The sequence below is a fragment of the Delphinapterus leucas genome, chromosome 9 (assembly GCF_059928025.1).
Source record: "Delphinapterus leucas isolate spDelLeu-1000000601 "Yukka" chromosome 9, BTC_Dleu_Yukka2, whole genome shotgun sequence".
Taxonomy (NCBI): domain Eukaryota; kingdom Metazoa; phylum Chordata; class Mammalia; order Artiodactyla; family Monodontidae; genus Delphinapterus; species Delphinapterus leucas.
The window spans coordinates 14,524,442-14,548,064 of NC_143137.1; the positions used below are offsets into that span (position 1 = coordinate 14,524,442).

The following is a 23,623-nucleotide window of genomic DNA, read 5'->3' on the forward strand; positions in this document are numbered from 1 at the left end:
TGTGGAAATGACCAAAATGATCTCTATCCTTAACAATTCACTTTGGTTTGACCACACAGCAGTATTTGTAAATAATGATCAAAAGATTAGTTGGCCTTACAATAAACAAAATCTAGTGACGTTGTTTAGTATGATATTTTTAAACTAAGGTATTCATTTCAACTATAAAGATAATTGAGGATGAAAATAAAACAAGTGACTTCTGGAGTCCATTAGACCTGTGCTAAAGCAAAACCTAATAAAGAGCATAGTCTCTAAACAATAGAGGAAACTGTTCTCTTATTATTGTTACTCTACCATTTCCCTTTCTAGTTTACTTCTGAACATCACCAACCAACAATAAAAATTAGTTACCAACGAACCTCTCTCCTATCTCCATTGTTCACCAGTTCCACCAAAGGCATACCTATATATTTTCAATAAAGTTTTTAGAAATTCAAAGCTAAGTTTTTTTTATCATTCTCCAAAAATTACAATGGCCAAGTGCAATATCCTCCAAGTAGGACCAATAAACTAATGATATGTACTCAAACAAGGATATGATGGTAGGCACCAAATACAACGAGACACCCTCCCATTCAATTATTGTATGAACACTAGAGAAAACAAAGCTAAAAAGGTTTACCAATATCAACACGAGAGCGAAAAATAAGGAGCCAGATAACTAACCCACGTAACCTCCAATCCTAAAGTGGAATCCTTACTCTGAAAATGTTTAGATTACTTTTAAATCCCCTTTCAATTAAGATAAATAACCCCACGCTCAGAAGCACATCTCAGCGCCCAGCACAACAGCGATGAAGGTAAGGATGATACTGGAGAGGTTACACAATCTCTCTGCTTCAGACTGGGGGGCGTGTCCCCCAACTGGAGCTCCGCAAGCAAAACCCAACAACGCAACGTGCAGGGCCCCCAGATTTTTTGTGGGAAGCCGAGAGGAAACCTGAGGTTTCGAAAGGTGCAGAGGGAAGCCGGCTTGGAACAGCGTTTGGAGCGGGCGTACGATGGCGGTGGCGAGGGGGGGGTTGGTGGAGCCGGGTGGGAGCCTCGGCCAATACTGGGGACCAGAGGAAAGCAGCACCAACCGCCCGTCCACCCGCTCGGCCCCTGCCCCCTCCAGCCACCCTCTGGGGCAATCCGAGACACGCAAGGTGGGCTTCGGGAGGGACAAACCACTGGGGGAGGCGGACGGGTCCTGAGGCTCCCGGGGTCTGGGGGATGAGGGAGGGATCTTCTGTACCCGTTGTTCTCCGCACAGCAACAGCTCCGGGTAGCTGAACTCCACGCAGCTCTCGTCGGTGGGATCCTTGAGCACCAGCTCCAGGCGCACTGTCTCCTTCGACGGCCTCTGCTGCGGCTCGGCCCGGGAAGCCGACTCCCGCGGCGGAGGCGGCTGCAAGTGCAACTGCGGGAGCGGCGGCGGCGGCGGCGGCTCGGGCCTAGGGGGCTCGCGCTGCAGCGACATGGGCGGCTCGGCGCGGCTGACCTCGCGCTGGGGGAGCGCCTTCTCCCGCGGCGGGGGCTGCGCGTCCGACCGGGGGGCAACCTCCCGCGGGGCCGACTGCTCCGCCCGGGCCGGCTCGCGGTACGGCTGCGGCTCCAGTCGGGGGGGCTCGCGAGGGTAGTCGGGCTCGCGTTCGGCCCCCGGGAACTCGGCCTCGCGCCGCCTCACCGGTGACAGGCTAATAAACGCTACTCTGCGTGGCTCCGCCATCCCCACTGTTCTGGCCCTCTGCCTTCGCTCGAGCCGGCGCTCGGTTCTACGCCGAGTTGTTTGCCTGCCTGCCCTTCCTTTTGCTCTCCGTCGCTTTTCTTCCCTCCACCACCCTCAGCTGTCGCCGCCGACGCCACCGTGAGTGCGGACTGTCCCCCCTTCCCCGCCACTATGTTCTGATGGGCTCCACCGCCATCGCCAGGATCGTTGCGGCCGCCATGTTGGATCCCCCACATAAATAGAAGCAGGCCGCTGAGCGGGCGCATGCGCAGACAGGAGACGCTCACATCCACCGTCGTGGCTGTGGCTCAGTTTTCCTCTTTTCCTCCCAACAGCCTGGAGTCCAGACAGGTCAGCGGAAGTGACGTCATGGCAAGACCGGTTTCCTTGGAAACAGAGACGCCGTCTGCGCCCTTCCTAAGGGGGAGGGGTCTGGGGTTTCCGGAGAAGCTTCCTATTCGCACCTGGAAACCAGAGGCGCGTTTGGGGCTCGCCCAAAGGCGAGCGTCGGAGATGTGCCTGGGACGGATCTGGCTATGGCGCCGGTCGCCTCCCGCTCTCGCTTTCAGAGAGTTGGGGTTGTCAGCTGGTTAGTCAAGGCGGATGCGGGGAAAGGGTAGAGGGACGCAGGGACCAGCCTCGGTGTATGCCCGGCCAGCACCCCCGCAGCCTGAAGTATCGGGGGAAGAAAGGAAATGGCTAACTCCAGCCGGACTCGCCCTGCGGCTTCCCTGCGCAAAGCGCGACGTTGACTCCCACAGGCCTCCCGTTCCTAAACCGACTCCTGTATTTCTCGCCCGGCTGCAGGGAGGATTGTGTGACACGGTCGTAAAATGCTCAGTAACGTTTTGCAGTTGGGAAATTGAACACGCAAATGAACATGGGCTCGTTCATAAAGTCTAAACTGTTTAATGTTTTAAAAAAGACTCTTCTCAACAGAGTTTGATGGTATTTTATGGGACGTACTCTCTTGAAAGTGGAATGCTAAATGACCCATTTCCGGTAGGAGAGGAGCCTTAATTGGGAAGGCCTCATAGTCACACCTGTAATAAACTAATTGAAATTCACCTTTAAAAGAATGAGGATTACCATCCATTTTAATCCATTTAATGGAAAACAAATCTAAGGGCTCGCCTTCCACACCTTCTGTTAATTCAATTAACCGGATTAACAATGTTAACACCTACTGATGACTCTTTGAGTCAGTGTGATGTCATAGATGAATTCTGAATGGGTTCCGGTTTTTTGCCCTCCTATTGCTTTCCCTATTTGTATAAAGATGGTGTTGGAATCGATGGTATGATGTTCCCTCCCAGTTCTCAATTGCTCATACGAAAATCCTAAATACTTTTTTGGAGGAGTGAGGGCCTTCGAAGAGGCTGGGAATAGGTCAAAGTCAATTCTTGTTCAATGCAAAGTCAGAATATCTTTGTCTAAAATACTAGATTACCTAAAATGTGTAAGATATTCGTGCTATCTAACTGTAATGCTGTAAGATCATTCAGTTTTTGTTATATATAAAATATCCTGTGAGATCAAGCTACTCATACCTTTTTATGAATAATTAGTATCTAAAACATCTTCAATTCTGATAATTTCACAAACTCTCAAATCTCATGTTGAAGATTAATGTTCAATCCAGGGTGTGGTAATCTTGCACCTATGGAGAAGTGTATTTATAGAAAAAGAGCAAATCAATCTGATCCTTTAATGCCTTTCCATTAATGTTCTATCCTAGAGGCAGAGCAGCAGGATTGTCCCCAAATCCCTGTCTCCCATTTTACCCAAAATGAATTTAGCAATAAGCTTAAAATGGCTGCCTTGTGGAGTTAAGCAATAGGAAAAACATAATTGACAATAGCAGAGACAAACAGAATTAACATAAATAGGTAGATTTCAAGACAGTTCAATGTCATGATAGTACTTTTTATGTTATTCCTCTCTGAGGAAGACACGTTTAAGACTAGAATGTCTTGGGAAGATCCAAAGGCAGAATATCACAAAAAAAAAAAAAGCAACTGCAAAAAGACTGTGTAGGGAGTGAACTTGGTGAATTGGCCAAAAGGTCAGAGTGGCTGGAGCACAGTGAGCAAGATGGGGAAAGATATAGGAGATAAATCTGAGACAAGAATAAAATTGTATTTCACACCTTACAAGGATAAATATCTAATGAGTCAAAGTTTTAAATGTAAAAAGTGAAATCAGGCATGGTGCCAACATATCTGCCATCTTGGGGCAGCCTTTCCTGCCTTCTTCCAGCAACAGCGGGGGAAGCTGGATTCCACGATGGCAGCAGCAGGGTTCGTGGCAAGAATCATGGCTTGCAGGCTGCCCCGGGTGGTCTCGTCTCCCTGCAGCTTGTAGACCCTCAGGCTTAGGAGCTGTTTCAAGCACACAGCCTTACAAGGGTAAGGTGTTCTTGAGACGATCTGTACAGAATCCATGGCTGAACCCAGTGAAGACTGCTGTACAAACGTTTAACATTCTGGCAGCACATGCGGAGACCTACTCTTTTAGCCACCGGCTGCTGGAGACAACCTCGTAGACAAATTGCTACCAAGTCAGCCTGTTCTAGCTGAATGGCTATTGTAGACCCTCATAATCTGACTTCATAATGGAGACTGCCACACTCACTGCTCTGTGGCTGACAGGGTCGTGGTGCTCTGGCTGGGTGTCAGGCCTCAGCCTCTGAGGTGGCAGAGCCAAGTTCAGGACTCTGGATCTCCAGAGTCCTCCTGGCCCCACGTAATGTCAATCAGCGAGAGCTCTCCCAGAGACCTCCATCTCAATGCTAAGACCCAGTTCCACCCAACGGCCAGCAATCTCCAGTGCTAGATGCCCCATGCCAATCAACTAGCAAGACAGGAACACAACCCCACCCATTAGCAGAGAGAATGCCTAAAATCATACTAAGTTCTCAGACACCCCAAAACACACCACCGGATGCAGCCCTGCCCACCAGAAAGACAAGATCCAGCTCCACCCACCAGAACACAGGCACCAGTCCCCTCCACCAGGAAGCCTACACAAGCCAGTGAACCAGCCTCATGCACTGGGGGCAGACGCCAAAAACAATGGGAACTATGAACCTGCAGCCTGCGAAAAAGAGACCCCAAACACAGTAAGTTAAACAAAATGAGAAGACAGAGAAATATGCAGCAGATGAAGGAGCAAAGTAAAAACCCACCAGACCAAACAAATGAAGAGGAAATAGTCTACCTGAAAAAGAATTCAGAGTAATGATAGTAAAGATGATCCAAAATCTTGGAAATAGAATGGAGGAAATACAAGAAACGTTTAACGAGGACATAGAAGAATTAAAGTGCAAACAAACAATGATGAACAACACAATAACTGAAATTAAAATTTCTCTAGAAGGAATCAATAGCAGAATAACTGAGGCAGAAGCATGGATAAGTGACCTGGAAGATAACATAGTGGAAATAACTATCACAGAGCAGAATAAAGAAAAAAGCATGGAAAGAATTGAGGACAGTCTCAGAGACCTCTGGGACAACATTAAGCACACCAACATTCAAAGTTAGGGGTCCCAGAAGAAGAAGAGAAAAAGAAAGGGTCTGAGAAAATATTTGAAGAGATTATAGTTGAAAACTTCCCTTCCCTAACATGAGAAAGGAAATAGTCAATCAAGTCCAGGAAGCACAGAGAGTCCCATACAGGATAAATCCAAGGAGAAACATGCCACGACACATATTAATCAAACTATCAAAAATTAAATACAAAGAAAAATATTAAAAGCAGCAAGGGAAAAGCAACAAATAACATACAAGGGGATCCCCATAAGGTTAACAGCTGTTCTTTCAGCAGAAACTCTGCAAGCCATAAGGGAGTGGCAGGACATATTTAAAGTGATGAAGGAGAAAAACCTACAACCAAGATTACTCTACCCAGCAAGGATCTCACTCAGATTCCATGGAGAAATTAAAACCTTTACAGACAGCACAAGTTAAGAGAATTCAGCACCACCAAACGAGCTTTACAACAAATGCTAAAGGAACTTCTCTAGGCAACAAACACAATAGAAGAAAAAGGAACATACATGTCAATAATTACTTTAAAAGTAAATGAATTAAATGCTCCAATCAAAAGACATAGACTGGTTGAATGGATACAGAAACAAGAACCATATATATGCTGTCCACAAGAGACCCACTTCAGACCTAGGGACACAAACAGACTGAAAATGAGGGGATGGAAAAAGATGTTCCATGCAAATGGAAATCAGAAGAAAGCAGGAGTAGCAATTCTCATATCAGACAAAATAGACTTTAAAATAAAGATTATTACAAGAGATGAAGAAGGACACTACATAATGATAAAGGGATCAGTGCAAGATGAAGATATAACAATTGTAAATATTTATGCATCCAACATAGGAGCACCTCAATACATAAGGCAAATGCTAACAGCCATAAAAGGGGAAATCAACAGTAACACAATCACAGTAGGGGACGTTAACACCTCACTTTCACCAATGATCTTCCAAAATGAAAATATATAAGGAAACACAAGCTTTAAATGACACATTAAAGAAGATGGACTTAATTGATATTTATAAGACATTTAATCCCAAAACAACAGAATACACTTTCTTCTCAAGTGCTCATGGAACATTCTCCAGGATAGATCATATCTTGTGTCACAAATCAAGCCTTGGTAAATTTAAGAAAATTGAAATTGTATCAAGTATCTTTTCTGACCACAGCACTATGAGACTAGATATCAATTACAGGAAAATAAAACCGTAAAAAATACAAGCACATGGAGGCTAAACAATACGCTACTAAATAACCAAGAGATTACTGAAGAACTCAAAGAGGAAATCAAAAATACCTAGAAACAAATGAAAATGAAAACACAATCAAGACAGTATGGTTGGTACTGGCACAAAAACAGAAATAAAAATCAGTGGAACAGGATAGAAAGCCCAGAGATAAACCCACACACATATGGTCATCTTATCTTTGATAAAGGAGGCAAGAATATACAATGGAGAAAAGACAGCGTCTTCAATAAGTGGTGCTGGGAAAACTGGACAGCTACATGTAAAAGAATGAAATTAGAACACTCCCTAACACTGTACACAACAAAAAACTCAAAGTGGATTAAAGACCTAAATGTAAGGCCAGACACTATAAAACTCTTAGAGGAAAACATAGGCAGAACACTCTATGACATAAATCACAGCAAGATCCTTTTTGACCCACGTCCTAGAGAAATGGAAATAAAAACAAAAATAAACAAATGGGACCTAATGAAACTTAAAAGCTTCTGCACAGCAAAGGAAACCATAAACAAGACCAAAAGACAACCCTCAGAATGGGAGAAAATGTTTGCAAATGAAGCAACTGACAAAGGATTAATCTACAAAATTTACAAGCAGCTCATGAAGCTCAATATCCAAAAAACAAACAACCCAATCCAAAAATGGGCAGAAGACCTAAATAGACATTTCTCCAAAGAAGATATACAGATGGCCAACAAACACATGAACGAATGCTCAACATCACTAATCAGTAGAGAAATGCAAATCAAAACTACAATGAGGTATCACCTCACACCAGTCAGAATGGCCATCATCAATAAATCTACAAGCAGTAAATGCTGGAGAGGGTGTGGAGAAAAGGGAACCCTCTTGCACTGTTGGTGGGAATGTAAAGTGATACTGCCACTATGGAGAACAGTATGGAGGTTCCTTAAAAAACTAAAAGTAGAACTACCATATGACCCAGCAATCCCACTACTGGGCATATACCCTGAGAAAATGATAATTGAAGAAGAGACATGTACCACAATGTTCACTGCAGCTCTATTTACAATAGCCAGGACATGGAAGCAACCTAAGTGTTCATTGACAGTTGAATGGATAAAGAAGATGTGGCACATATATACAATGGAATATTACTCAGCCATAAATAGAAACGAAATTGAACTCTTTGTAGTGAGGTGGATGGACCTAGAGTCTGTCATACAGAGTGAAGTAAGTTAGAAAGAGAAAAACAAATACCGTATGCTAACACATATATATGGAATCTTAAAAAAAAAAAAAAAGGTTCTCATGAACCTAGGGGCAGGACAGGAATAAAGACACAGACATAGAGAATGGACTTGAGGACATGGGGAGGGGGAAAGGTAAGCTGGGACGAAGTGAGAGAGTAGCACTGACATATATACACTACCAAATGTAAAATAGATAGCTAGAGGGAAGCAGCTGCATAGCACAGGGAGATCAGCTCAGTGCTTTGTGTTCCCCTAGAGGAGTGGGATAGGGAGGGTGGAAGGGAGAAGCAAGAGGGAGGGAATATGGTGATATATGTATACATATAGCTGATTCACTTTGTTAAAAGCAGAAACTAACACACCATTGTAAAGCAATTAACATCCAAAAGATGTTAAGAAAAATAATGCAATAAATATAATATTTCACTTTCACATTTTTCAATAAAAATAATTGTAGTTTCTTCACTTAAAAAAAAAGAAATCATAAAACTTTAGAAGAAATCAGGTGAGATTTTTTTAAAAACTCACACTAGGAAAGGCCTTTCCAAGTATGATTGATAATTGCAACTATTTAAAATAAATTTCATGGGGCTTCCCTGGTGGTGCAGTGGTTAAGAATCTGCCTGCAAATGCAGGGGACACGGGTTCGAGCCCTGGTCCGGGAAGATTCCACATGCCATGGAGCAACTAAGCCCCTGCACCACAACTACTGAGCCTGTGCTCTAGAGCCAGCGAGCCACAACTACTGAGCCCATGTGCCACAGCTACTGAAGCCGGAGAGCCTAGAGCCCATGCTCTGCAACAAGAAAAGCCACTGCCAAGAGAAGTCTGCGCACCGCAAGGAAAAATAGGCCCCACTTGCCTCAGCTAGAGAAAGCCCACACACAGCAACAAAGACCCAACACAGCCAATAAATACATAAATAAATAAATAAAATTTTGAAAAATAATAAAATAAAATAAGATAAATTTCATGAAAGAAAAACAGCATCAGTCAAAAGGCAAATGACAAACTGGAATAAAATTGCAACACCTTTCACAAAGGGTGAATTTCCCTAATCTATAAAGATCAAGGAGACACAACAGTAATAACTTAATAGAAAAATGGGGAAAGACATGAACAGATAGTTCACTGGAAAGGAAATACAAACGGCTCTCAAGTGAATTAAATATGCTTAACCTGACTCAGTTGCTGAATGAAGGAATATGTGCATTTCTAATTTGATAAGTTACCCTCCATAGAATGTATCAATTTATATTCTACCACCAATGCATGAGGGTCTCTATTTCCTAATATCCTTGAAAATATATTATGTTATCTGCCTTTTTAAAATATTTATTTATTTGGCTGCGCCAGGTCTTAGTTGCAGCATGCGGGATCTTCGTTGCCGCGTGCGGGATCTAGTTCCCTGACCAGGGAGCAAACCCAGGCCCTTTGCATTGGGAGCGCGGAGTCTTAACCACTGGACCACCAGGGAAGTCCCTATTAGCTTTTTTGATCTTTGCCAAGCTGATATATTTATTTAAATGATTTTAGTGTACATTTCTCTTATGATAAGTCGATATATTCGCTGGAATTCTAAGCAATCTTCAAAAAAACGTTTCATCACTAGGATCTGTACTTAAGTGAAAAAAACAACATGCAGAACAATATTTAGCATACTACTATTTGTGCAAAAAGAGAAAACATTGTGCTAAAGGGGGGAAATAATGTATTTTTTTTCCCTTTAGAAAACTTTATTCTGAAGTGAAAAAAAAGCACAGCATACGTTTCTTTTATGAAAATCCATAAGTAGTTTTTTTTAAAATATAGCATAGTTGTACAAGGGGAAATATGTTTTGTTAGTATAATCTTACCAAGAACGTAAGAAAGGAAAGACTGATATATTGAAATACGTTTGGCTTCTGGCAGAAAGGTACCGTTCTGAAGAAATGAGAAAAATAACACCAGGGCCGATTAACCATCCCTCCCCCCTATTATTTATATATACATAAAATATCTGGATGTAGACACATGCAACTGAAAAGTGATCTGTGGAGGGACACTGTGCGGCTTGAAACAGATGCAGTTTAACTGTCAGCTGGAGATAGTCGAGGTGTGCTTGTTTTGAGCTGAAGCCAACTCTGATAGCTGAACATTGGCATCTTTTTTAATTAAGGAATACTTTTTTGTTTTCATGGGCATCATTTTTTCTTTTGAATTTTATTTTATTTATTTTTTATACAAATTAAGGAATTCTTAACATACAGGAAAATGCGTACGACAATGAATTTTTCTTGTATACAACCCTTTAACCACTACCCACTTCAAGATACATAAGGTTTCTTTAACCCCAGAAAGGTCTTTCATGTTCCATTCCACTCAGAACTCTCACAGAAGTTACCCCCATTCTGACTGCTTTCACCATAGATTAGTTTTGCCTGTTCTTGAAACTTACATACACAGACTGATATGGTATGTACTCATTATGTACTATTATGTCTAGCTTCTTTCAATCAACACAATGGGGTTTTCTTGTTTGTTTTGTGTGTGTGTGTGTGTGTGTGTGTGTGTGTGTGTGTTTTCTTTTTTGGCCGCATTGCGCAGCACGTGGGATCTTAGTTCCCCACGAGGGATTGAACCTATGCCCCCTGCATCTGAAGTGCAGTCTTAACCACTGGACTGCCAGGGAAGTCCCACGTGTGTGTTTATTTTTTAAAACATTTTTAGTGGGAATTCCCTGGCGGTCCAGTGGTTAGAACTCGGCTTCCACTGCCAAGGACCAGGGTTCAATCCCTGGTCAGGGAACTAAGATCTTGTAAGCCGTGTGGTACAGCCAAAAAAAAAAAAAAAAAAGTTAAACATTATTTTTATTCATTGGTGAAATACACATAGCATGAAATTTACCATCTTAACCATTTTAATGTGTACAGATTAGCAGCATTAAGTATGTTCACATTGTTTTGCAATCACCACCACCAATGTCTATCTCCAGGAGCCTTATTTTTTTCTTCCAGTTTTATTGAGGTGTAATTGACATAGAGCACTGTATAAGTTTAAGGTGTTCAGCATAATGATTTGATGTACATCATGAAATTATTATCACAATAAGTTTAGTGAACATCCATCATCTCACATAGATTCAAAATTAAAGAAAGAAAAAAAATTTTCCTTGTGATGAGAATTCTTAGGATTTACACTCTTAACTTTCATATATAACAAACAGCAGTGTTAATTAAATTATTTATCATGTTGTACATTACATTCCTAGTACTTATTTATCTTATAACTGGAAATTCGTACCTTTTGACTGCCTTCATCCAATTCCCCCTGCCCCACCCCCCCACCTCTGGTACAAAAATCTGATCTCTTTTTTTGAGCTTGTTTGTTTTTGAAGTATAATTGACCTACAACATTATATTAGTTCCTGATACTCAACATAGTGATTCAATATTTCTATACATTTAATCAATATAATGGTTGTGAAACTCATCCATGTGATTGCATATTATCAGTAGTTTATTCTTTTTCCTTGCTGTGTAGTATTCCACTTACAAATATACCACAATTTGTTCATACAGTGATCTTATTAATGGACATTTAATATACTATTTAGCTTTCAAGGGAAATGTCATGGAATTCATGTTGAATAGTTCCCTTGAGCAGAAACCGTTTTGTTGCAAATTGTGCTGTGAGTAATGAAATACTAGTCACTTAGTCTTGAACAGTTCCATGAGATTGTAACCATGGGGCAAGGCTATGGGAATTTCACACAGCAGAAGCTAGAAGACTAAAAGATTTTGTATGAAAGTTAGATGCTTGAGATGGAAAAAGCTTTGAGTGTTATTTGGCATAGCTGGGCAAACATTTTTCAACTCTTTTCCTAATATACAAATATTACATGGACATTTGGGACAGAGGAGGGCGAAATCAAAGAGGTTTGGAATAGTTTAGAAAACTTTATGGAGGAAAGAGGGACAGACTTCTTAAGGATACAGATAAAGAGAACAAGGGAAGGCATGACCATAGAGTTAGAAATGGAGTATGGTGGCCTGGCAGGATGGAATGAACTGCCATGCCCCAGCAGGGCTGAAAGAAGGGCAGTGGGATTAGAACTGAATAATACTAGAACTTTTGGTTTCAAGTATCTTAAAAGAAATCAACATAAGCTAGTTGGATACTCAGAGAAGTTTGTAAAGCAGATGCAGGAGTAATTCCTGCATTCCTATCCCAGGGAAAGGAATGCAATCGGGCCCCAAGAAGATGGAACCAGAATTAGGGACTAGAAAAGCTACACAGACTCCCGGCAATATTCTCTCTGTCTCATTGCTGCTTCTCTCTCAAATCTGTTTCATTCTGCTCTGCTCTCTCTGTGGACCAGCTTTCTTTGCTCCCCAAGTTACATGATTAAAAATATGGCCTTGTTATACTTTCCCAAATTTTTTTTAACATCTTTGTTGGAGAGACCAGCTCAGACTAAGACAAGAAACTTTTACAACCAATTCCAAAATCATAGAAAAGTTTCTCTGATTGACCTATTTGGGTCAGGTGCTCACCCCCAGATCAAACAATTGTGATGAATGTATGGCTACCAGGAACTTGTGATAAGGTGGATGGAGTTGGGAACGGAGGGCAGGATGCTGCTCCAAGAAAGGGTATGGGGTCCACCAGGCAATCCACCAGATGTCCACTATCTGAGATGGCAGAGCAGAAATATGGATGTTGCTTTGTGGTGAAATCACTGATTTACTGCTATCCTGTGACTTTGCTGTTTGATTATTGATGCCATTTTCTTTGTTGTCTCTTCATAACTGTTACATCTTCATTGAGAAATGGACGCTTTATCGTTCAAAATGTGTTTCTTTCACTTGCTTAATGATTTTGACCTGAATTCAACCCTATTTGATTGTGACACCTGCTCTCTCTTTTTATTTGTTTGTTTGTTTGTTTATTTTTGGCTGCGTTGGGTCTTCGTTGCCGTCTGCCAGCTTTCTCTAGTTGCAGCTGGCAGGGGCTACTCTTCCTTGTGGTGCACGGGGTCCTCACTGTGGTGGCTTCTTTTGTCGCGGAGCACGGGCTCTAGGCACGCGGGCTTCAGTAGTTGTCGCACGCTGTGGCACGTGGGTTCAGTAGTTGTGGCTCACGGGCTTTGTTGCTCCGTGGCATGTGGGATCTTCACGGACCAGGGCTCAAACCCGTGTCCCCTGCATTGGCAGGCAGATTCTTCTTCTTGTTTTTTTAAACATCTTTATTGGAGTATAATTGCTTTACAATGGTGTGTTAGTTTCCACTTTCTAACAAAGAGAATCAGCTATACGTACACATACATACCCATATCTCCTCCCTCTTGCATCTCCCTCCCACCCGCCCTGTCCCACCCCTCTAGGTGGACACAAAGCACCGAGCTGATCTCCCTGTGCTATGCGGCTGCTTCCCACTAGCTATCTATTTTACATTTGGTAGTATATATAAGTCCATGCCAGTCTCTCACTTCATCCCAGCTTACCCTTCCCCCTCCCCGTGTCCTCAAGTCCATTCTCTACATCTGGGTCTTTATTCCTGTCCTGGCAGGTGGATTCTTAACCACTGTACCACCAGGGAAGTCCCACCTGCTCTCTTTTTATTTGCATTTGCCTAATTGTACTATTGCCCATCTTTTTATTGTCAGCATTTATGTGTAAACACCACAGAGTTATGTTTTGCTTTGTGATCCAATCTGTTAATCTTTTTTCTTTTAATAGGTGAGTTAAGCCCATTTACATTTTGATATGAAAGGTATGTTTGAGCCCAGATCTCTCACCTTATTTTATATCACGCTTTCTCCTTTAAACCTTTAAAAAAATCCTCCATGAAGTTTTGTGTATGTTACTTCTGATAATTTGGAAGGTTTATATTTTTGTTCTAATGGGATAATTTTATTTTTTTTCATTTATTTACTTTAAAAATATTTATTTATTTGTCTGTACTGGGTCTTAGTTGCAGCACGCGGGACATTTTAGTTGAGGCATGCGAACTCTTAGTTGTGGCATGTGGGATCTAGTTCCCTGACCAGGGATCGAACCCGGGCCTACTGCATTGGGAGTGCAGAGTCTTAGCCACTGGACCACCAGGGAAGTCCCTAATGGGTTAATTTTATAATGAACTTAATCCTCAATTTCTTTGGATATTGTCATAATTCCGTACTAGGATTGATGATGAAATTCATCTATTTTTCTCTTTTTGTATACTTTATGTTTAACCTGGTATTATAAAATACAGCTTACATACTACTTGATTTGTCACCTTTAATGATAACTTAATGATGAAATATCAGTGAACTACTACTATTTTCTACTTTTCTGTCAGTAAAATATTTGGTTACAGCTTTCATAAACACATCACCAATATTCTAGTGATATTTCTTGTCCAGCATTTGACTTTCTTCTTTCCTCCCTCCCTCCCTTTCTCCCCTCCTTCCTTTGTTTCTTTTCGTTTGTATTAATTGTCTATAGACCCTTAACCGTGTTGTCTGTTTGGGTTATGCATCTTTGCAGAAAATGAGTTTTCCTGGACTAGCTATCTTGGTGGGTATGCATGTCGGGGGACTCCAGGGCCATGTGCCCACTGGCAGGTATTTACCTAAGACTCGAGGTTTTGCATTTACTCTTCCCCACCTCCTTTTTAAAATTTATATATTTTGGGCTGCAATGGGTCTTTTTGCTGTGCACGGGCTTTCTCTAGTTGCCGTGAGCGCAGGCTTCTCATCGCGGTGGCTTCTTTTGTTGCGGAGCATGGGCTCTAGGTGCGCGGGCTCAGTAGTTGTGGCTCTCGGGCTCTAGAGCACAGGCTCAGTAGTTGCGGCGCACGGGCTTAGTTGTTCCATGGCATATGGGCTTAGTTGTTCCGCGGCATGTGGGATCTTCCCAGACCAGGGATCGAACCCGTGTCCCCTGCGTTGGCAGGCAGATTCTTAGCCACTGTGCCACCAGGGAAGTCCCTTCCCTGCCTCCTTTGATAAGGAGCTGTTCACAATGATGTCATAACTGCTACAGGCAAAGTGCTTCCTGCAAATATGGCTTGTCCAATCTTTTGGTTTGCTTGGCCTCCTCTGCTTCTCAGAACTAAACTGTAGACTTTTTCTTTTTTTTTCATTTATCATTTTGCAATGAAATATGAAGATTTAGCTTTTTCTTACACATAGCCTGCACATGGACACTTCTCACCCACACACCCCCTCCCCATACTATTGGATCAATTTTTGGTTGAATCAGTGTTCAGTGCTTACAGTTTTCTGACCGTATAAACTCTTTTTACAGCTGAGCCGTGAAGTATGTTATGATTACTTTTCCTTTCCTGCACACTTTATTATTTGCTTTGTTTTCTAGAGGCTTATCTCCAAACTCTCACCCAAACTCTCTTCTCAATATGTTAACAAATGAGGTGTTCAATTTAGCCTTGAATGAGTCCATCCTGAAGCTTTCTGAGCTGCTCTTGTCTGTATTGGTTGATCTCTGAGACTGTAGCAGAGCTGTATTGAAATACGTCCCCACTCGTACTGCGGGCATTCCCTCCACCCCCTCTCTTAATGTGGAGCCCCCCTATATGCTACATTTTCTCTTTTCCTTAGTTTGTTCCCATATTTTTGGTGGAGCACAAAGTTCAGGAGCTAATTTTATGAAATTAAATACATGTCTGAAAAGATATTCGTTCTACTACATACTTGAATGACAGTTTCTGGTTGGAAATAATTTTTCCTCAGAATTCTTAAGGCATTGCAACGTTGTTTTAAAGCTTCCAGAGTTGCTATTGAGAAGTCCAAGGCTACTTATCGATCTGATTTTTGAATGTTTGTGTGCAACCTGTGCCGACCTTCCCCAGCAGAAGCTTTAGTTCTCTTTGTCACCAATGTTCCTATAATTATCTTTTTTAGTTCCACTGACACGCTGGACAGATACCCAGGTCTCATTCCAGTTTCCAAATAGTGGTTGCGACCATAGAGAGTGAGCATGAACTTAAACCTGGGATTCTTTTTTAAAAATAGCTTTTTTTATACCAAAAAAATCATATGTATTAATAGATCTATATATATAGCATATATATGTTGTTACATGACTGTATACATTTGCCAAAACTCATAGAACTATAAAAAACATAAATATATATTTCACGATTTCCCCAGTCCTTGTCCAAAAGGACGTATGGCCATTTACTCAGATGACAGCACACTGAGGAATACCCAGCTCTTCTGAGGACTGGGAGACGCAAGGTCCTAGTTGACATTTATACACAGAGACCCAGCATGTATTGGGTTGGCCAAAAAGTTCATTCGAGTTTTTCTGTAGCATCTTACCAATACCATGGCCTGCTTTTGGAGTGGGGGGACCAGGTATTAAGTGCAGTCCTGGCCCAAGTCCATCTCGCTGAGGGTCCCCTGATCGGCAGACCCGCCTGGTGGTCATTTCGCCTTCCTTTAACATACAATCAGGATCTACACACTTGATAGTTAAAGGAACCCCAACAATGAATCCTCACCCCATGGTAATAGAGCCTTTAAGGCACAGTGGAGTATGAATTATTTTGTGTCAGATTAGCTGTCAAAGCTTCATGCTTGGGACTTCCCTGGTGGTCCAGTAGCTAAGACTCTGAGCTCCCAATGCAGGGGGCCCAGGTTTCATCCCGGGTCAGGGAACTAGATCCCACATACCACAACTAAAGATCCCGCAGGCCGCAACTAAAAGATCCCGCAGGCCGCAGTAAAGATCCCACGTGCCGCAACTAAGACCCGGTGCAGCCAAATAAATAAATAAATACTAAAAAAACAAAAGCTTCATGCTTATTATGTAATGACACTGTAATAGTGCTAAAAGAACACAATATGTCACATTACCAGATTAAGCAGTCACCACAGTAATTCCAACTCACAGGAAAGCAAACTTCAAAAACATTAGAAGATTTAAAATATTTCATCACAGCAGAATTTCTTCACAAAAATAAAAAATGAAAACAAGGCTGCAACCGAAGTAAGTTACTGAGTGGTTCGTTTGTAAGCCAAGCAAGGAAAGCCATTTACCAATGGAGAGTTAATTGTGTTTGCTTGCAGCAGTCAATGAAAAATGTATCCAAAGAAAATAAATTAGCCTTTCGGCAAGAACAGTTGTTCGAAGAGTTGAGCATATTGGGAGCAACAGTCAGTTCAAAAACAAGGCAAATGATTCGAGTGGTTTCCCTGGGCTCTTTCCTCTGAAGTCTACTTTGGTTACTAACATAGCCACTCCAGCTTGCTTTTGATTAGTATTTGTATGGCATATCTTTTTACATCCCTTTACTTTTTTTTATAATGGTAAAGAAAAACCACTGCATAACATTTACCATCTTAATCATTTTTAAGTGTATATTTCAATAGTGTCTTCACGTTGTTTTGGAACAGATCTCCAGAACGTTTTCATTTTTATGTTTTATTTATTTTTTATTCTAGTTTTATTGAGATATAATTGATGTACAGCACTGTACAAGTTTAAGGTGTACAGCATAATGATCTGATTTCATCATGAATTGATTACCACAAATTTAGTGAACATCCATCATCTCATATAGATACAAAATTAAAGAAATAAAAAAAAAACCCTTTTCCTTGTGATGAGCACTCTTAGGATTTACTCTTTTAACAACTTTTATTTTATTTTATTTTTTTGCGGTACGCGGGCCTCTCACTGTTGTGGCCTCTCCCGTTGCAGAGCACAGGCTCCAGACGCGCAGGCTCAGCGGCCATGGCTCACGGGCCCAGCCGCTCCGCGGCATGTGGGATCTTCCCAGACTGGGGCACAAACCCGTGTCCCCTGCATCGGCAGGCTGACTCTCAACCACTGCGCCACCAGGGAAGCCCAGTCATAATTTTTAGTTCAAAACATACATTCATCATTGTTCCTCTTTTATTTAACTATTTATAATTTATTTTTAAAAGCATGTTTATTTATTTTAAATTTTAATTAATTAATTAATTTTTGGCTGCGTTGGGTCTTCGTTGCTGCACGCGGGCTTTCTCTAGTTGCGGCGAGCGGGGCTACTCTTCGTTGCGGTGCACGGGCTTCTCGTTGTGGTGGCTTCTCTTGTTGCGGAGCACGGGCTCTAGGTGCGCGGGCTTCGTTAGTTGTGGCTCGTGGGCTCAGTAGTCGTCGCTCGCGGGCTCTAGAGCGCAGGCTCAGTAGTTGTGCACGGGCTTAGTTGCTCTGCGGCATGTGGGATCTTCCCGGACCAGGGCTCGAACCCGTGTCCCCTGCATTGGCAGGCAGATTCTTAACCTTTGCACCACCAGGGAAGGCCCAGCATGTTTATTTATAGTTTATCTTTATTAAGGCATAAATTCCTGTGGCTCACCACCAACATGAAAACAGAACCTTGATGATGGTGTGCCTCTCTGTGTGGCCTCCTGGGCCCCAGCCTGCCTCCCCCATTCCTGGTCACCACAATCTTGACTTCCCTGTTCTGTTTCCCTTTTGATTACATATTTATATTTGAGTTGTCTTTACCTTATAAAAAGTTATTGCTGTAAGCACTATATTGCTAAACTTCATTCGCGTTGTAAGAGGCTGTAGTTCATTTATTTTGTATAACATTCCATGTGACTTTACCACAGTCTATCCACTCTCCTGTCAATGGGTATTTGGGCTGTTTCCAGGTTTTCCCTGGGCACAGTGCTGTGAGGATCATTCTTGTACGTATCATTCTTGTACGTATCTCCTGGACAAGAGTCCATATCTCATGGTATACAGGGACACGAGTATCTCTTGAACATATACTGAAGAGTGGAATTGCTGGGTTATGGCATGAAACTACAAGTTTACGAAAAAGGCCATATTGTTTCTCAAAGAACAAATGAAAGTAGATAAATAGGAACAATTAAAATTAAGATTAAACATCTGTAAATATTACTCAAGGCTTCATTTGTTATCTTCATCTGACATAATCGTTGACTTATTCTCTATATAGTTAAATTCTATACTCCAAGTTTCATTTAAGATTCACTTCCCCCATGTAGCCTTTTCTATGTGACCTATTCTACAATGTTTTTCCCTGTTGAATTTTCTCAGTAAATGTATAAGCTATACTATCCCATAATTTCTTTGCTTTTACAGTACCTTGCAATTAGTCTCTAGGTCACTGTTACATTTTCATCCTAACATGAGCTGTAATTTTAAAAACTTGAATAACATGTCTCAGCTTCATCATATTAGTAGCCACTCCTCAGTTAAAAGCTGGCAAAGGAGAGTATAATTTTATGTATACAGAGGAAATTAAAAATAGAAGGACATGTATAATTATTTAACTGTACATAGTAGGAAAGACTTGTACATACTTAGAGATGCAATAAGAGTCCCTTGAAATTTTTATTAAGCATTTGGTTATGTCTAAGTTATGGTGCAGAAACCTAATTCAGAACCCTGCCAACAATCAGAGATACCTGAAAATCCAGTGTTTTTTTTTCCCCGTAAGGGAGTTCATTTACACAGATGGACTGAATTTTCCATCTGGTTGTGTTTCCCCCTTTGCTTTGGTTGGTGGGAAGCTTGAAAGTGAATTTCTGGCCCATCTTTGGTAATTCTGGTATGTACTTTTGTGTATGGACTTTACTCTTCCTTCTATCTGTTAAGTTTTCTTGTACATATACTTGGTAACTCACCTTAAATTGTTTCTGGAACACAGTGAAATATAAGTAACTGACCAAATAAATACATGAATACATGAATCAATATACAAAAAATGGTGACTTGAATTAGATCAAATGCACCCATAGTTTATGGTATGGATGCTCACGTCTGCACTTCCCACCATCCTCTTCCCTGATGTTCACCTAGCAGGGTACTCCTTCCTATATCTGAGGTTTGTAAACTGTGTTGCCTTGAGGGGCAGCCTGAGTGGTGGACATGCTGCATCTGCTTCCCTTTGCCCTGACCACCAGGACAGTCCCTATTGTACTTGGCATCTAGACTTTATTTAAAGACAGGGTTTTGATGCAAAAGAGTGCAAACTTGTCTATATACTATACATTCAATGCGCACACATTAGCTGACTGTATTCACATATTGTTTTATTGTGTGCGTCTCGTATCTTCACATATTCCTACAGTCCGGAGTTGAGGTATGTTATGGGCAATCATCAGGTCTCTAGCTCTGCTTCTCTGAGAGCATCTCTGAATAGAAGATTGTTTGAACGTTATCATAAAATACATTTAAACCTGAGAAGTATTTTATAGGATGAAGAAGAGAGATGACTATTTACCTAAGTTATATTGAGGAAGTCATAAATACAGGAACTAGTAAATCACTAATTCATTTTGCCATTAGAAAGTAAATATAACTGTTGTGATTTAATGCCCACTTGCTTGCAACTTTTTAAGTGTATCAAGCCACAAAGGAGGAAACCAGTCCTTTGGCTTCTGTGTACTTGGATATATGTTGCATGTGCTACACACATGGCAGAAGCCTGGACATCTTGCTAGCCGTTGAGTTCCAGGATCCATTCTGGTTGCTTCTCCAAAATGAGGTAGGGGATGTCCCATATGTATGGATACAAACATTCCCATTGCCTTATTTTATCTCTCAATAGCTTCTTCCTATTGAGAAAACAGTCACACGTTACTGTGTTTAGTTGTGTATACTTCAGTTAGACTGGGTTATCTATCAGAACTGCGCATTATTTCTCTTTGCATCCCTAGCACATAGGATATGCTTGGCACACCATAAAACAACAATTAGATGGGAACCAGAATACATGAGGTCAGGTCTCACAAGTCCCCTGCTCTACCAGTTACTGTATGTTTAATTATTCAGTCAACAAGTATTTGGGGGCTTTCTACATATGAGGCGTTATACCATGCACTGGTCAAACAACTTCTGGAATGGGCTGTAACACAGTAAAGAGCCAAACCTAATAGGATTGAGCAGGAATCACAGGCCTTAGCGGACAAGTCTTCTCAGGGGATATCTACTTTCCCCTCAAAAAGAATAACTTGTGAAGCCCAAAACTTTGTGCTATACTCTGGGGTCAGGAAAGAAAGGAGAGAAGGCACATGACACACCCAGGGCCCGCACTCACACTCAACAGAATACTATAAATAACCAAATAATAAGCTTTAATTTGGATATGTTACAGTGGAATATAATAATTCTTTTGAAGTACAAAAATAATTTAAAAATTTTTTTCCATTTGCAAGTAATATCTGCTACAGACTATGAAGAGCACACTAATGCTATGAAGTGTACACATTACACTGCATCCTAAGCCTGGACCTCCCCCTCTCCATGGAACACTACTTTGCGATCTTGAGGCCCACCAAGATGTTTCAGAAGTAGCTATCCTTAGTAACACAATTGGATAGTATCTCTCTTACACTAGTCTTTATGGGTTTTTTTTTTTTTTTGTCTCAATTCTACCGGTTAAAAACTTTTTAAAAAGTTAATCTAAAATTCTGGGAACTGCTCTTTTTGGAATATCTTTTTTTTTTCCAAAAGACAGGAAAATGGCAGGGAGAAACTAGAGTGTTAAGCTCAACAAGAACTCATTTAAAAGTAAATCACCATCAGTGGAAAAGTTTTCCAAGTATAGGAAATTTGAAAATAATAGCAATTAACTGGAAGACAAATTTCATTGCAAAGAACCACTGAAAAGTTTCATGTGTCTTTTTCTAATATTATGTTTCCTAATATTTTAAGTGAGGTAAGGATCACAAGGATTCTAAAGATTATAGCAGGTTCTGTCCAGATCTGACCCACCTTGTAACTTAGATACTGAGAACCAATTCTTGAAAAAACAGAAACAACATAATAAGGAACAGAAGCTTTGGCATATGAAAAATGATATAACTTTGTTTTATAAAATTCAGTTTTTCAGGTCAGTTTATTTATTTTTTTTTTTGCGGTACGTGGGCCTCTCCCGTTGCGGAGCACAGGCTCTGGATGCGCAGGCTCAGCCGCCATGACTCAATGGGCCTAGCCGCTCCGCGGCATGTGGGATCTTCCCAGACCGGGGCACGAACCCATGTCCTCTGCATCGGCAGGTGGACTCTCAACCACTGCACCACCAGGGAAGCCCCAGGTCAGTTTATTTTGATTTGTGCTCTGAACTGATTAGATCTGGGTCTAAATAAAAGACTGGAAAACTGGTCATCTTCCTGAGCAGAGCTGGAAGAACCCCTTGCAACTGTCCAGAAGGCAAAGGCTCTCTGCCATCACAGACCTTCTTTCCTTAGCTGCTCCGACTCCTGCCATGTTCCCATCTCCATTCTATATATGAATTCTTCATCCACAGTGGATGCTGGGGGTATAGGTGGAAAAACTGACACTATTCTTCTTTAGTGCTTCAAGGAATTATGACTTTCAGTTCCCATGCTGGATAGGGATGGCTCTGCACTTTCTATACCTGTAATACTGGTACCTTAAACTAACAGAAAAAAATTATGTAATATAGAAACAAAGGTAATCTGGTACATAAAACAGGTAGGTCTATCTTCTGAAAATAGGTCGTGAGCCTAAAAATGCTCAGTTGTGTAATGGGTTTATATTGCGAGAGCTCGGAAACATTGGGCTTAGGATACGACTTAGGACAGAGTCCAGCCATTAGGAAATCCCTCAAAGGGCTCTACATGATCCATATTCTATTAACATTACATTAAGAAATAAAATAATCTTTGTAGCCCTACTTTCAAAAATTGATGTTTATTCAGCAGGATATATGAAGAAAAACCTAACCTGTAATGTTACCTAAATTACAGTGGGGAAGTGCCTGATGAGATTTTTATACTGTTTCCTGAATATCTTCAAATGTACCACACAGATTTTTTTCATAGTACTTACTTTTAAAAAAACTGCAATATTCAGGTTACTCCACTGCAACTGTGTTATTATCATCAAGAATTCAACTACTGAAAGAGTAATCCCATAAGCCTATTGTCTATTAATGACTGGACAGTCTGATAAAGGATCTTACTGCCATTCTTAGAATCATGTAGCTATTTATAACCTCTGCTCTCCCAAGATTCAGAGCTGCACTATTAAACTTTTTATGGAATTTCCCAGTAAAACAGGATAATGTACATAGATGGCTAAAATTAAGATGACAGAATGATGGTGACCTTTGAGCATTAAAGGCATTTGTTACTGCAGCTTGGAGAAAATGCCATGGAATGCTAATATGTAAAAAAAGTTATGCCATTCTCCTTAAAGTCAGTAAATCACATAAGAGGACTCTGAGTATTTTTAGAAGAAAGGCACCAGACAAGTCCAAAGTCTTATTGCTCGTCGGATCATACAGGAGCCACAGCACAAATTATGGCTCTTAGTTCAGCCAGGAGGCTCGGTCTAAGCAAGCCAGTCACTGATCTTGAGGCTCGAAGAGCAAGGAAGGAAGTGTCAATAAAACAGAGCCCCGCATCTTACATAAACTTGAGGAGAATGATTTCCAATTTTATGTCAATGTGGTGACTGGTTCCTTAGGACTCCGGAGCTATTTTAGACAGGCACTCTGTTTTCTTTGGCCCATTTCTTCATGATCCGGATGATGTACTCTACTTGGGTGTTACCCGTGCTTCTCAGTAAATGGAGCACTTCTCGAAGGGTCTCTCTGAGGAAAAGATTTGAAAGGACAAATTGTTTCAGTAAAGAATGCAAATTAACAAGTAAAATAAACTTGTGACTCTTCTTCATATCCTTCTGATATGTGTATACGGTGCATTCAAAAACCAGTTACAAACTTCCTAGCCTTCTATTCTTTTGATGCCATAGTAAAATGGAAACTCTGTGAAATCCTTCTCACCAATCCAAGTTTGCCTTGTTTACTTCTACTAGCTATATATATGCTATTTTTGTCTTAATATGGCATGAATATTTCCATTTCTATGCTTATTCTGCATGACAGAGTAGAAAGTTATATCAAGGA

The 23,623-nt window shown here is 41.2% G+C and overlaps 2 protein-coding genes across 10 annotated transcripts in view; both read right to left on the reverse strand.

The window, feature by feature from the left end:
• The window catches only part of UBN2 (ubinuclein 2), a 76,785-nt gene extending 74,321 nt beyond the window's left edge, over positions 1–2,464 (reverse strand). For 5 of the 8 annotated variants that reach the window (XR_016394275.1, XR_016394274.1, XM_022580064.3 and 2 more), the window contains exon 1: positions 1,241–2,258. Coding sequence is in view for 6 of the 8 variants with exons in the window: in XM_022580064.3 (XP_022435772.1) it covers positions 1,241–1,714 (474 nt within the window). In the remaining 2 variants the exon portion in view is untranslated. Of the gene's footprint in view, positions 1–1,240 lie in introns of all 8 variants that reach the window. The other 3 variants (XM_022580074.3, XM_089917337.1, XM_022580084.3) reach the window with 2 other exon arrangements.
• A 17,293-nt stretch (positions 2,465–19,757) lies between these two features.
• The window catches only part of IFT56 (intraflagellar transport 56), a 37,370-nt gene continuing 33,504 nt past the window's right edge, over positions 19,758–23,623 (reverse strand). For both annotated transcript variants that reach the window (XM_022580105.2, XM_089917347.1), the window contains one exon: positions 19,758–23,308. In XM_022580105.2, coding sequence (XP_022435813.1) covers positions 23,197–23,308 — 112 coding nt within the window. In that variant the 3' untranslated portion in view covers positions 19,758–23,196. The remainder of the gene's footprint in view (positions 23,309–23,623) is intronic.